The sequence below is a fragment of the Cricetulus griseus genome, chromosome 5 (assembly GCF_003668045.3).
Source record: "Cricetulus griseus strain 17A/GY chromosome 5, alternate assembly CriGri-PICRH-1.0, whole genome shotgun sequence".
Classification (NCBI taxonomy): Eukaryota; Metazoa; Chordata; class Mammalia; order Rodentia; family Cricetidae; genus Cricetulus; species Cricetulus griseus.
In genome coordinates, this window is record NC_048598.1 from 165,193,084 (window position 1) to 165,207,625 (window position 14,542).

The window sequence follows — 14,542 nt, forward strand, 5'->3', positions numbered from 1 at the left end:
AACAAGTACATACATATATGCATACATCTACCAAGAACACAACCTACTGAGTCCATCAGTGTTGTTCATATGTATATATGTTTAGGACTGACTGTTTATGATTGGATAAGCTATCAGAGAGTTCTTCTTCCTTGGAGAAAACTGACTTTTCATCTCTCAGCTGCCAATGTCTCTCTTCATCCAAGGGTGGGACCTTGTGCAATTCCACCATCCCTGATGCTACATCAACTACTGTTATTATCATATAGGTCTTGTTTAGGCAAGCACAGCATTGAAATTTCATGGACACAACTTTCCTGCCATGTCTAGAAGACACTATCGAGCAGTAGATACCTTGGTGTTCTGGCTCATAGAATCTTCCTTCCCTCTTCCAGGAGTTTTCCTGCTCAATAGTAGGAAATTTATGTGTGACACTGTAAATCTAGTCAGCTACCAGTCATGGACCCTAGAGACAACTACTATTGCCATTCTCATAAAGCTAGCCAACTATCTGTGGCTAGAGCAGTCATGGATCCTAGAGACAACTTACTACTGCCATTCTCCTACACAAATGTAATCTCTAAACTATATTCCAAGTAGTTATCCTTTGTTTTACCTGGAGATGAGTATAGCTTTTACACCTCATTAAAGAAGTTTGATTTTGTAACTGATGTGCATTATTACAGAGATCTATAACTGGTTAAACTACAGTGCTTAGATTCTCTCTCTCTCTCTCTCTCTCTCTCTCTCTCTCTCTCTCTCTCTCTCTCTCTCTGTGGTGTGTGTGTGTGTGTGTGTGTGTGTGGTGTGTGGGTGTGGGTGTGGGTGTGGGTGTGTGTGTGTGGGTGTGGGTGTGTGTATGTGTTTGGCAGTGTATGCATGTTATCCTGAGTATACAATATATGTGGAGGACTGTGGAGAGCTGCGATTCACCGCTCCTTAAAGATGGCGCCGGCTTCCACCTTCCACCATCCCGAGGGTGAGCACTCTCTGGAATAAACAACTCCTTATTTGGCTTGGTCTAAGATTCAAACTTGCATCAGCAAATGCGAGCCTATCCGCCTTAGCCACATGGCGTTCTGGGGTTGGCTGGCAAGAGTGCTTTTAAGCTGTGTGCGGGCTTTCCCCCGGATCAGAAGATTGTTCAAGGTTCCTGAGTAAACTGCTTAAGGAAGAGTCTCAGCGTTGCGTCTTCCTTGCTGGTCGAGGCGGTCGCGACAGAGGACACAGAGGACAGTGTGTCAGTCCTTTCTTTTTACCTTGCATGAGATCATGAGATGTTGGTGTTTGTCACTGTATGTGCCAGGTTAGCTGGCATAAAATGTTGGAGATAATACCATCTCCTGTCTCCACCTCCCAATTCTTGTTAAGAGTATTATGGTTACAGACCCATCCATCCTATAGCACAAGATTTATACACAGGTTCTTGGGACTCAAACTCAGCTTCTCACACTTTCATGCAAAAGCTTTACCAACTGAACCTTCTCCCTAGCCTCTATCATCATTTTCTGTACCATCAGCATCCATTTGTTTTATCAAAATCACATAAATATGAACACAAATATATGAATACCTTTCATACCTGTGAGTAGTTTATGAGGAGTCCACTTAATAAAACATTCCTCTTTTTCACTTCCTTTGCCAATTCCCTTATCCACATCAGGTTTTCCATCTCCTGAGTGAGTGGCACTAAGGTCAAGTCAAGAAAATATACCTGTGGGACACAAGCAGAGCATTGTTCTCTTTAGCCTTCCTTTTGGAGGAAAACAAAAGACAACTGCAATAGTATATTAACTTTGTTAATTCAGGTTAATAATTTCCAGTGCCTTTTAGGCAATAAGTACCTAATGACTCCTCCTTTATGAATATGAAATTAATGCTCAATAAGAATACATTGAAAATATAAAATGCTACCATTATTTTGCAAATCATACCAGTTTATAAAAACATGATCCCACTAATTAAGTTTAACTAATGATCTATAACAAGGTTCATTATTTCTAAGCCTATAAAAAGCTAATAAAATTAAGGGAAGAAACTTTGGACAGTATTTTAGACTATATGACATCTCTAATAAATAATCATCTATGTCTATAATAAACCCCAAGCAATTTTTAGGGAACATTGCATTTAACAATGTCAGTATTCAGAAAAATATGGCATTTTACTAGGGATGGACTCAGTTTTCTTCATGTGGCTGGTCAATAGGAGTTTGTCCATGCTTCAATGAGTATATGGGCAGCACATATTGGACTTGGTATATTTTTTATTCTTTTGGGGAGGAAAGCACGAAGGTGAGAGGGTGAACCTGGGAGGAATTGACAGTAAGTGTGATTGTAGTGCATTGTATGAAATTCACAAATAATCAATAAAATATTATGTTGGAAGAAAATAAGAAAAAATAAAAACAATTTACTTGAAATGCAAAGGATCACAGAGTGAATCTTCCTTAATTCTACAAATTATTACAGTCATTTTCAACGTAATTTTGCATTTACTTTTTGCTTTTTTTTTTTTTTTTTGAGACATGGATTCTCTGTGTAGCCCTGAGTATTCTAGAACACATTCTGTAGACCAGGCTTGCCTTGAAATCACAGAAATCTGCCTGCCTTTTGCTTCTGAGTATTGGGATTAATTGGGAGCACTATTACTGCCTGGCCTAAGATAATTTATTAAGAGGAAGCATAACACAATACTCTTATAGGAAACAGCCTAAATCAGTAGTTATCAACCTGTGGTTCACAACTTCCTTTGAGTCAAATAACCTTTTCATAGGGGTCACCTAAGACCATTGGAAAAGACAGACATTCACATTATGATTCATAACAGTAGCAAAATTACAGCTATGTAGTAGTAGTAAAATAGTTTTATGGTTGGTGGCCATCACAACATGAAAAACTGTATTAAAGGGTTGCAACATTAGGAAGGTTGAGGACCTTTGCATCATGAGGACCATGATGCAAAGAATACTGAAAAATGTGTGTCTTCTTTTAAAGGACCTAATTCAAGATAAGTTTTTCTACAGAATTAGAAATTTCCCTATGACATATGGCTACTAACCAGAAAAACTTTAACGTGTATCCTACCACCATGCCTCTCTATGGAAACTGCCCTTCTGCCCTGCTCTCCCACAAGGAAATATATTTCATGACAGACATGTATCTTCTTATATTCCTCTGTAGCATACAGGAATGAATTTTCCACCCAACATTGCATTTTGTTTTCTAGAGAAAACTATTTACATGAAACTCTGTATTATTTCTTTCATTGCTGGATAGTAAGTCTAGGGCCTCACACATGGTAATCATACATAGAATTATTGAGTTATGCCCCACCTCCTATAATGTTCATTTTAAAGACACTGATACAATCATTTTTAATAGATATTAGTTCAATAGTTATCCAAAAACAATGTTTGAGAACTTTTTATTAAACATGGCTAATTGAAAATATAGACATATAGCTTTTCTTTATAAAATGGCATAAATACAATTATATGCCAAGGAAATAATTTTAAAATTCCATTCCACAAAGAAACTAAAAGAAAAATAGCAAGAAAAGTAAATATATTTCAAGGAAATTAAAAGCAGACAGGCTTTCTAATGAGCTAACCAGCTGACAGTCTGGGATGAGAAGATGCGATCCTGAGACCTTCCTCTGGATTTGCAATATTTAAGTGAACCAGAATTGCTGGTGACAGGCCTGCAAACAAAAAGCAAGCTAACTTACCAAACTCTAGACAACTGCAACAATTATAGTCATGGACAGAACTTAAAGTTAGGGTTTGACAACAGGTGTGACAACTCCTCTCCTTAGTAATGATGGCAGAGACTGTACACATTGGTAGTAAGTTACCTCGCCTTAAAGACCACTTCTATATGATGCTTCAAAATTTGATTAGACTTTTAAATATGCAGAAGTACCAGTACCACATAAACGCCACAAAATGCTGCTGGCTTGCTGTGGCCCTGCCACAGCCCAGGTTCAATTCCTGAGACCAGGAAGGGCATAGGCACAAAGAAACGAAGTAGCGTCTGACCACCAGACCAGTTTCAAACAAGTGGCTGGCCCCAAATAAGTTGAGTCATCTTTACACTTCAAAAACAAGCATGTTTTTCCCACCCTGCAGCATTAACTTCTGGTAAAAACAAATATGTCAAATTTGTTTTTGCCCAACTTCTCATCAAAACAACTTTTAAATCCAAAACAATATTCAGCATTCTACTAGCTTAGCTAAATATCGAGCCAGGTTCATCCTGTCCTCACAAAGTTAAACAGCGAGAAACATCGGCACACATTTTCAAGAGCCACAGTATAATTCGAAAGTTAACCAAGCATATTTATGGAAATAGGGTGATCCACAGTAAGCTGCCTGGATACAGTTTAGTTTGCACTCCTTCAACTGCACGTTGACTTGGTTGCCTCTGATCCTGTCACCACGGAATCCCAACAGTCCCCAGCGTTTGGAGTAACAGCTGCTATTTCCAGATAAGAAACATAAGAAGCATTAGCTCCCAAAGTATTTTAGGGGAAAATATCTGAGAAACAAAATGGGTTTTCCAGGAATGGTCACATCTGTCCTATGCATGACTGGCAAAAATGACACTATGAAGTTCAATAGAATCATCAGTATTACAAGAGAGAAGAGTGAGTACAGACCATGCAGTCCCAGCACCCTCTGTGCCCTCCTCCTGAAGTCCACTCACTGGTCCTGGCCAAGTGGAGAGAGAGACTGTCTCCAACGAGCTTTGCCTCAGGGAGACCTGTTGGACAAGCACTCATATGCTGATATGAAACTAGGCTACATGACTCCCAACATCCACTAACATGTCGTCCATAATTTGTGTCTGCAGTCCTTTGCTTTTGGAGTGAATGACCTAGCCAGTGTGACTGCTCACCCATTTAAGTATATGAAGAACAATTTTTGTTTAGTACAAGTTTTAACCAAATATTTTTTGAGGTTTTTAAAACATATATTTAAAGGGGGAGTGTTCCTATGGGAAATTTCTCAAATAGTGACCATACAAAAGCACTTTAATTCAAATTATAGCTCCCATAGATATTTAAAATGCAGAAAGGAGAAACAATGGGAATGCTGAAAACCTCACTAGAGAAAGGGTGATGAAAACAGAGCTTCCTGTAGAAAAGCTACCAGGAAGTCGGCACAGCAGGAAATGAGCCTGCCAGGGGCTAAGTGTGACAGGGGATCAGGTGCACATTTTTAGCTTTCCTGGAAGCACAGAGGAGTCTGCTTGCCTCTAGAAAAGCATTCTTCCCTTTCCTTTTAAGGTTGTAATTCCCTGTTTTCCCTGGAAAGCTTTCCAGTGAGCTAATGTCACTTCCACACTGGCCAATACCAACCCACACTTACCAACACAGAGATAGGAATTGTTCTTACAAAACACACATTGCAGCAAAAACACTATGGTTGAAATCAAGAATGTGGTGCAGTTGTTTCAAGACCCGAGACTCGCTATCAATTGGTGAGATGTATCACCTGGAAATAGCAGACTTCTGTTCCAACTCCAAGTCTGGAAAATGAAGCCTGCCCAATGGGCAAGATACTATGTAATAAAACATAGGCGAAAGGTTCCGGTCCCAACCTGGAATATTTACTGCATGCTGAGCATTGTGCTGCCAATCCAATAAACTTTTTAAAAATCACAAATACATATCATAAGGTTAACACATTTTTACCCTGAAAAACAGGCTGCATCTCAAAACTCATTTACCAGATACAAAAACGTGATGGTATTTTAAAGATGAGGACAATCTCCAGTAGATGTTCTCATTAATAATATATTTTATTAAAACATTTTTATGTTTATTTAGCTGTGCATCAGAGTACATGTGTGGAGTCTGACAACACCTTGCAAAAGTTGGATCACTCTTTTTTTCACATGGGCTCCAGGGATCAAACTCATATGGTTGGATTTGGAAGCAAGAACTTTTACCCACTGAGTCATGTTTTGTGCATTGATATCACAATCTTCAAAGCACATTATATTTTACATAGGACTATTATATTAGACCTCCTATTTATTTATTTTTTTGTTTGCATGTTTGTTTTTTGAATGCAGGGAATCACTATGAGGACCTGACTGATATGAAACTCCCTATACAGACCAAGCTGGCCTTGCACTCATAGAGATTCAGCTGTCTCTCCCTCCTAAATACTGGGATTAAAGATGTACACACTATTCTTTGCTAACTTTGAACTTCTAAAACACACCAATCAATTACATAATTCCAATGGAAAAATTTACTTGGTACAAAATCACAAGTGAGTTTAATTGTTAAAAGCCAGACAGGATTATATACAACCATAGCAGAGGGTAGCAAAATAATCATGACAGCTTTGGAGAGATGTAAATGTTTTAAGTTAATAAAACAAAATGGCACTTTGGGAGGTACATATCCATTGAAGTTTAGCAAAATATTGCACCAAGTATGATTCCTGAAGATATACAAGAATACATTAAGCAATATATATATGTATGTATATATATATATATATATAGAGAGAGAGAGAGAGAGTTTATATATGTGTATATACACATACACACACACACATATATATAGGACTGTTCATTAATTCAAATACAAATTATATTAAATAATATTTCCTCATTAGCAAGATATTTCAAATTCTTCTACATGCATACATAAAGAAAGATGAAGCTATCTCCTTCTGCACTGAAAAAGACTGATTTCATTGAAGCAGAGGGTAAACATTTCCTTGAGTGAAGCAGCAAACATGTATTTAACCTTGGACAGCTCCATGGGTGGCAAGGGCTCCAGCTCCCATGTTTGCACAACCCATCTGTACCTGCTGTCTCCTACACTCAGTCCTACACATGCTTTAGATTTCTCAAATGACCTGCTAATATATCACTGGTCTCAGATGGATTGCAATTAATGTTTAATAATGCTAAATGTGATCTTCATTCATCTCTAAGGACAGGTACCTTTGTTAAAGGAGCAGGACTGTATATAAAGTATAATAAAACTGCAACTTGCCACTCTTAATTCCATTGTTGATGTTTCCAGGAAGGCCAGAGAAAGAAGGAAAGATCTGCAGTATGACGGGGGAAAGACTGTTTATTTGATTAAGAAAAAGATTTAATTTCTGGAGCATAAATGTATCCCAATAACACATTGTTCAATGCCAACAAAAGTAGAAAGAGTGTGGCCAAGAAAAAAGTATGGGTAATTATCAAATAAATGACTTAGAAAGAACAGAGATAGACCAGTCTGTTTAACAATAGATACTATAAAATTATCCACATGTGGACAAAAAAGAAAATTGGGTAAATTAGGCTCAGCATCGCCAAAACATGACTTTTCAAGAATGCATGGGATACATCCAACAGCTGGTGGAAGTGGCCAGTGACAGAGCAGATCAAAGCAGGTTTATCTCCAGGATCAGAAGAAATCTTCAAAAACTTTCCACTTGCGTCAACTATTTAAGAATTAAATGAAATCTACTAACAAAAATTACTTTAATTTAATGAACTGTACTTTAAAAAAGAAAGGAAGAAAATAGACAAGCACCACCACCACCCCCAACACACCAATGAACTCTTTCTCTCAAAGCAAGTCAATGTCTTCATGACAGTCAAGACATAGTTTTGATAAATGAACACAAATTAAGTTAAAATCTTTCAGGGATACATAGACCAAATGCTTAACAACTGTTTCTGGAATCTTTACAAACCAATAGCAATGCTAGAAGACTGGGAAATGATAGCTTCCAACCAAATACTAAAAAATTTTATATCAAACTATAACTACAAAAAGGATTTAAAAATTCTTTTGATTTAAACAATTTAAAGAAAAAAGTGTTTTTATATAAGTAGTAACGGCATAATGGAGTGGACACTCTTTTCACATCCTTATTGAAAGGTCAAAAGCTAACAGAACCAGAAATTGCCTTTTAAACAGTCAAGAGAAAAAATTAAAACCTTCTACTAAAATTAATTTCTTCTAATTATTTTACTTTAGGGCTGAGAGTGTGTCACAGTTTGTTAAGGCATGTTGCTCTTGCAGGAGATCAGTTTCCAGCATCTACAAAGAACAGCTTAGACTACCCTGTGTTTCTTGCTGTAGATGATCTACACAGGCAACTGCATGCATGAGAGAGAGAGAGAAGAGAGAGAGAGTGGGGAGAGGTGGTGAGAGAAAGAAGGATGGAAGACAGAAGGAGGAGGAGAAGGAAGAGAGAGATTTTTTTTTAAATGCAGGCTTTTAATTTTCCCTACAAGTATGTTTAGGTACTATGTGCAGGCAATGCCCACTGAGACCACAAGTGGGCATCAGATTCCCTACAACTATAAATTCATATGGTTGATAGCCACCATGTGGGTGCTGGGAATAGAACATGGGTCCTTGAGAAAGCAGCCAGTGCTCTTAGCAACTGGGCTATCTCTCCCACATACAATTTTTTTAAAGAACATAACCTTGCCATGTATATATGGCTATAAGAAAATGATTATATGCATTGCACACAAGTATCAGCTCAGCTGGATTATCTGTAATGAACATCAGAAAGAGAAGTGAAAAAGGAATACTAATGATTGATAGGAGGATATATATATATATATATATATATATATATATATAATTAGTATTTATTTTATTGTTTCCCTAGAGAAACCTATCAGAGACTATAAGCTGTCAAAGTAATCAGTCATAAATATGTGAGTCTTTATGAGTTTCCTATACCATATGTATTCAAATGTTCCTCTTCAGTGGGAAATACACCTTAGAAAATGGAAATAGGGAGTCAAAGTGTATTTAACATACCTAATCTCCTAGACATCACAGCTTAGCATCACAGTGGGTCAGATGCATGTCTGGTGGGAGCATGCTGCCAGCACTGAGAGCATGGAGCTACAATATCAATGACCAGCTGAACAAATAACAAAACCCAAATCCCAAACTCAAAGAATGGTTTCTACTGAGTCGATACCAGTTTTCTTTTTTCTTTTTTTTTTTTTTTTTTTGAGACAGGGTTTCTCTGTGGCTTTGGAGGCTGTCGATAGCAGTTTTCTAGTCATAAAAAGTTTCAAACTCCTATGTCAAAATGTTATAAATTGGAGCAATCTGCATATTTTGTGACTTGCCAAAATTTTGTTTTATATCATAAAATTTAAAAGTTGTCTGTAGGTAATCTTGATATGTCTTGTGTGATTTTTTTTCCATGTTGGAGCACTTTTATTCAGGGCCTTCTAGAAGAATGCTCTAGTTTAAGAGTTAACATACATACAAACTTTTGTGAAGTGATATCCTTCTACTAGATGGATGTTAGCAAGTTTCATTTTTGTTAAGGGGCTAGTCTTGTGTGATTTTTATAAGATAATTTTTTTATTGTAGAAAGAAAACACAACATATCAAAGATACAGATGTACAAAATGCAGGTACATGGCATACATAAGCAATACTAAGAATGTCTCCACAAGCATTTTGACCTTTCATCTGAGGTATGTGTGGACTCATCAAATTACCCACAATCATTAAAATTGTGTGAACTTATGAAATAATGCCAATCATTAAAATGGCTTAATCTTGTAAGTTAAGCATTATCATTTAAAATTCCAATAATTTTAAAGACATTCAGTAAACCTTCAGATCTATCATGGAAGCTTCCTGTGCACAACTGAGAAGAATGTGTATTTGGCTGTTGGAGGGACAATTCGGGACTGGCGTTTCCACATAATCTTTCTGGGTGACTAATCAACAACTTGACAGGCAGAAGGTCTTAGAATCCCTGAATACTCCACTGCACATCCTCTGTTTTCCAGATCTATTCATAGTTATAAACTGAAATGTGCTAATGAAGACTACAGATGTATTTACGAGTCCATAATTTTGTTCAAATGCCCTCTTCATTATAATTGATGCCATGTTTGCTGACAAACGTTTAGTTGAAGGTGATGATTAATAGGTTGTTACTGCTGTCATCTTGTTTCATATTTGTGTTTTTTCTCTTCAATGCTCCTCAGTTCAAGCTGTCTCTTCCCATAGTGCCTTCCTCAACCATATGTCCCCTCCCCATTCCCACCTGATTTTCTCATGCTTACCCCCACGACACCTCCAGTCTATACACACAAAAAATCTATTCCATTTTCCCCTCACAAGGAAATTCATGAGTCCCCTTAAATCTTTACCTAACCTCTATGGGTCTGCGGATTGTAGCTTGATGATCAGTTACTGAACAGCTAATACCCACTCATAAATACATACCATCCTTGTCTTTCTGGGTCTGCATTTCCTGCAGGATGATTTTTTTTCTAGTTCCATTCATTTGCCTGCAAATTTCATGCTGTCATTTTTTAACAGCAGAGTAATACTCCATTGTGTAAATGAACATTTTCATTACCCATTATTCTGTTGAGGGTAATCTGGGTTGCTTCCAGTTTCTGGCTGTTGGTAATAGAGGAGCAATAAACACACTTGAGCAAGTGCCATTGCAGTAGGAAGAAGTTTCCTTTGAAACAAGAATGGTATAGCTGGATCATGTAGTAGGTCAATTCCCAACTTTCTGAGGAACCACCATATTGATTTCCACAGTGGTTAAACAAGTTTGCACTCCCATCAGCAACAGAGGAGTGTTCCCCTTTCTCCACATCCTCACCAACAGGTTCTGCTACAGAGCTAGAATGAGAATGGGGATTGCATCTGGAGGAGCAAAAGGAGAATTGAGGAACTGCTGTGACTCTACTTGATTCTAACCAGGCAGGAGCAGCCTTTGGTTAGCAAGAGGTGCTACTGGTGTTGGGAGCTTAGACAAAACACCAGTGGGCGCAGTTAGAATGGGGATGACCTATGGGATTCTTGTAAGATAGTAGGGGGCAGGTATGGCTGCCATAGGTGTTTGCCGAAGAGCTGGGGCTGGATCTGGGGAAAGAGAGGAAGATTGCATGCATCTCCTGTCCCTCTCAGCGGGTGTAATCACAGGGAATGCCCGCTGGTGTTGGAGACTGGGATACTGGCATGAATTGGAGGAAAGAAGGTTGGGGGAGAAGATCTTTGTGGTCCACTAGGGATGGGGTCAGAGAGGAAAGGGAGACCTCAGCAGGATTTCTGCTACAGAGCTGGGGATGAGACTGGGGGTTGGATATGGAGATGTAGAAGGAGAAGTGTGGATCCACAGTCAGCCTACTAGTTGCCCTGAATACTAGTTGGCCCCTCAATAGTGTGTGTTTTAATAGGTCCTTTGCTTCTCTGGCTATCTTGCTTTTTGACTGAGAGGTTTCTCTAGTGTTGTTTTTTTATTTGTTTTTGGTTTTTTTTTTTTTTTTTTTTGTATATCTATCAAAGCTTTTTCTTTGGGCCTCAATGAGCATCAGGCACGCATGTAGGAAACAGACATGAATTCAGACAAAACACCTATACACATTAAAAAAAAAAATACCTTGGGGATAGAAAGACAGTTCAGAGTTAAGAGCACTTGTCATTCTTGCAGAAGTTCCAGGGTTCCTAGTACCCACCACCCAGCTCTCCCAACCAACTGTAACTCCTTTTCCAGGGACTCCAGTATTACTTCCCTGTACATAAATAACAAGCATAAGCAAGTTTTTTGCAAGGAAATTTAGTCCACAGGCAGCTGGCTCCAATATTTTGGGTCCGAGTATAGGCAGTGTACCAGGCACAACAATGGCCTCCCTTCCTGCAGCTGGTCCCAACAACTCCACAATAAGTTGCCCAACCTGTAACACGTGAGCCTTTGAAGAGTGTTTCAGATGGAAACTGCAGTGGGCACTGTGCGTGGCCAACCCAGCCTTTCCAGAGCTATTTGTAAGACAGCATGCGGCTTGCAGAGCTGGAGATACTCTCACACTGGGCATGGGTGACTTGACACTTGCCTCTACCAAGAAGTTAATTTTAGACAAAGGACTTCAGATACTTCCTGTATGAGAATGTTCTAGAATGAGAATGTTCTATGAAATTATTTTTAAGGTCCCTTGTACTTCTAATGATACAGGTTTCAGTTACTCAGAAAGGGCAAGAGTTGCCATTACTTGTGCACCTTATGAGGTAAGGCAGATTGAGTGCCGGGCTTCCTGTTGAGCTGGGGATAATGGTATTTATGACAATCTACTCTCACAACTGCTGTGAAGATTAAGGGGGATCATTTATTTTTAAAAGAGAATGGTGACTCATTTTTTTCAACCATTCAATAAGTGTCTGTTATGACTAACGTTCACATAATTACATTAATAATATGCATTAAGAGGTAACATTTCTTAGGGGGGTTCTGAGAGTTATAACTGGAGTGAGAATTCCATGTCTTCCAAATGGGAAGAGAGAGAAGCACAAGATCCCCATTGGTCTCTGTTGCTTTCCCATTCTGGGAACACAGTCGTAATCATACACACACTGAATATGTTGGCCACTGGTGCTATTGGGTGCTCTCTTGGCATACTCTAGATAAGTATTGCATCAGAGAACTCAGTGGTGTGGATGTGACTGCATCGGTGCTGTCACTCACAAACAAGAGGATGCAGGGATGGGGGAGAGGGTTATCTTGATAACATTTGCTGTATTCCACCTCAACAGGGACTCAAAACTAAGTCCTTGTTTCAGAATCCAATAAAATAAAGCCTCTGGTGCCTGGGGAAAAAAAATGAAGTGCATTATGCTTGTCAAAAAAATCCCACATGAAATGTTGCAAACAGCAGTCCAGTCTAAGCATGTTTGCAAACAGCAGCTCTTTGCACTGACTTCATCACCTTCCCACACACTCAATAAAAGCAACCCAGAGTCTAGAAAACTGTAAAAGTAATCTATTTTTAGGTCGCTTCATATTCTTATCCTCAGGGAACAGCACTTAGGTTTGGTAATGTTCTTACCATTTTCCTGTCTCCTAGAGAGTCGGTGCAAAGTCTAAGAGTGCTTTGGGCTTTTGTTGGTTGGCTGGCTCTTTCCTGTTTTAGTTTTCAGAATATAAAATACTGCAAAACAAATAGTTAAAAAAAAAGCATAGCCTATAATTCGGGTACTGTATAAGACTTGGTAAAGTCACTGGCATATTAAATAATATATTTACATGTAAGTGATATATGTATATACCCTATGAGGTACCATTCTATGGAATGTAAGATTTCAAAAATATTAAAATTCAAATATTAATGAAGCAATATGTATATCAAACATACCACTAAAGGATATCTTCCTAAGTTTAACTGTGGCAAAAATATTGGCATTATTATCTGGGCACCCAGCCTTCAAAACAAAAGAATCCTTCTTGAGCCAGGCGTTGGTGGTGCATGCCTTTAATCCCAGCACTCGGGAGGCAGAGGCAGGCATATCTCTGTGAGTTCGAGGCCAGCCTGGTCTCCAGAGCAAGTGCCAGGATAGGCTAAAAAAGTCCTTCTTGAATGTTCCTAGCTTGCTCTCAGTTCCCAGTTACATGGAACATAAAATTAAGAGCTATACTCTCTCACACGTACTGTAATACCAATATAAATATTTCTCTTTATTATCTGTTCATTTTTTTTTCTTGAGATGGAGTCTCACTATGTTGCTTTGGCTAGCCTAGAACTCTCTATAAATCTACTAAAACTGAGCTGCTATCACAGATAGCAATACTCCCACCACTTGGGAGGCAAAGGCAGTAATATCTGTGAGTTCCAGACCAGCCTCGTATATAGAGTGAATTCTAGGCCAGGCAGAGCTATACAGAGAAACCCTATATTGAAAACTCAAAAAGGAGGAAGAGGAGGAAAATGAGGAGGAAACAGGCATGTCATTGTACTTGACTCATATTTAACATGGCTGGTATGATGACAACTGCCTTATATTTGAATTTTCCACACTGAGGAGCATTAAAATGTTAAATGATTTTACAACATTTGGAAATAGAACGTCTTTAAAAAAGAAAATTCCCTTAGATGCAAAAAAGGGCATTTTATTATGGATAAGGGCTTTTTTGAACTTAGGTCATAGAAACTAAACAACTTAGACAGGTTAGAGTGTGCTTAAGCTAATACTTATACCTGGGACATTAACTCCAGATCCAGAATCCTTATCAGGTTAGTCACATAAGAATATAATTAACTTCTTTCAACTAAATGAAATTAATTCAAATCATGTGTGCAACTGAATAATGTGTGCAGTCAGGTTTCATATATTTATACTGTTTATATCATATTACCAAATAACCTTAATAATATTTAAAAGGTATAGGAACTTTGCAAAGAAACAATAATGCAGGGTTTTATTAAAGCTCATTTCATTATTTAAATAGAACACAGTAGCACAAAAATATCAATGCAGAGAAACTCTCAAGCATAGTTTCTGTATGTGGCATGTTCATTTATTAAAAGTGAAAAAGCATTTACCCTAAGTGAGCAGTACAAAGTACAGAGTACCTCCACAGTCTGAGTGGCTCATTATTCACATAGAGAATAAGTTATTAGGGAAAACATATTACATACATTCACTATTCTCAGGCCCTGGGTATTTTTAAACTAAAATTTCTACTAAAATATGAAAACAGAAACCTACAGAGCCATAGTCAAATGCCATAAGTCAAATATACTTGTTTGATAAGGTTCAT

General features: G+C 38.1%; 1 protein-coding gene across 3 annotated transcripts in view; it reads right to left on the minus strand.

Annotated features, from left to right (window-relative positions):
* The window catches only part of Crppa (CDP-L-ribitol pyrophosphorylase A), a 282,328-nt gene that overhangs the window by 128,811 nt on the left and 138,975 nt on the right, over positions 1-14,542 (minus strand). The window contains exons 9-10 of one of the 3 annotated variants that reach the window (XM_035445626.1): positions 1,562-1,693; positions 1,106-1,238 (exon numbers count right to left, since the gene is read on the minus strand). The exons of 1 other annotated variant lie outside the window; for it this stretch is intronic. In XM_035445626.1, coding sequence (XP_035301517.1) covers positions 1,221-1,238; positions 1,562-1,693 — 150 coding nt within the window. In that variant the 3' untranslated portion in view covers positions 1,106-1,220. Of the gene's footprint in view, positions 1-1,105; positions 1,239-1,561; positions 1,694-14,542 lie in introns of those variants that run through there. One more of the 3 variants, XM_027419745.2, reaches the window with a different exon arrangement.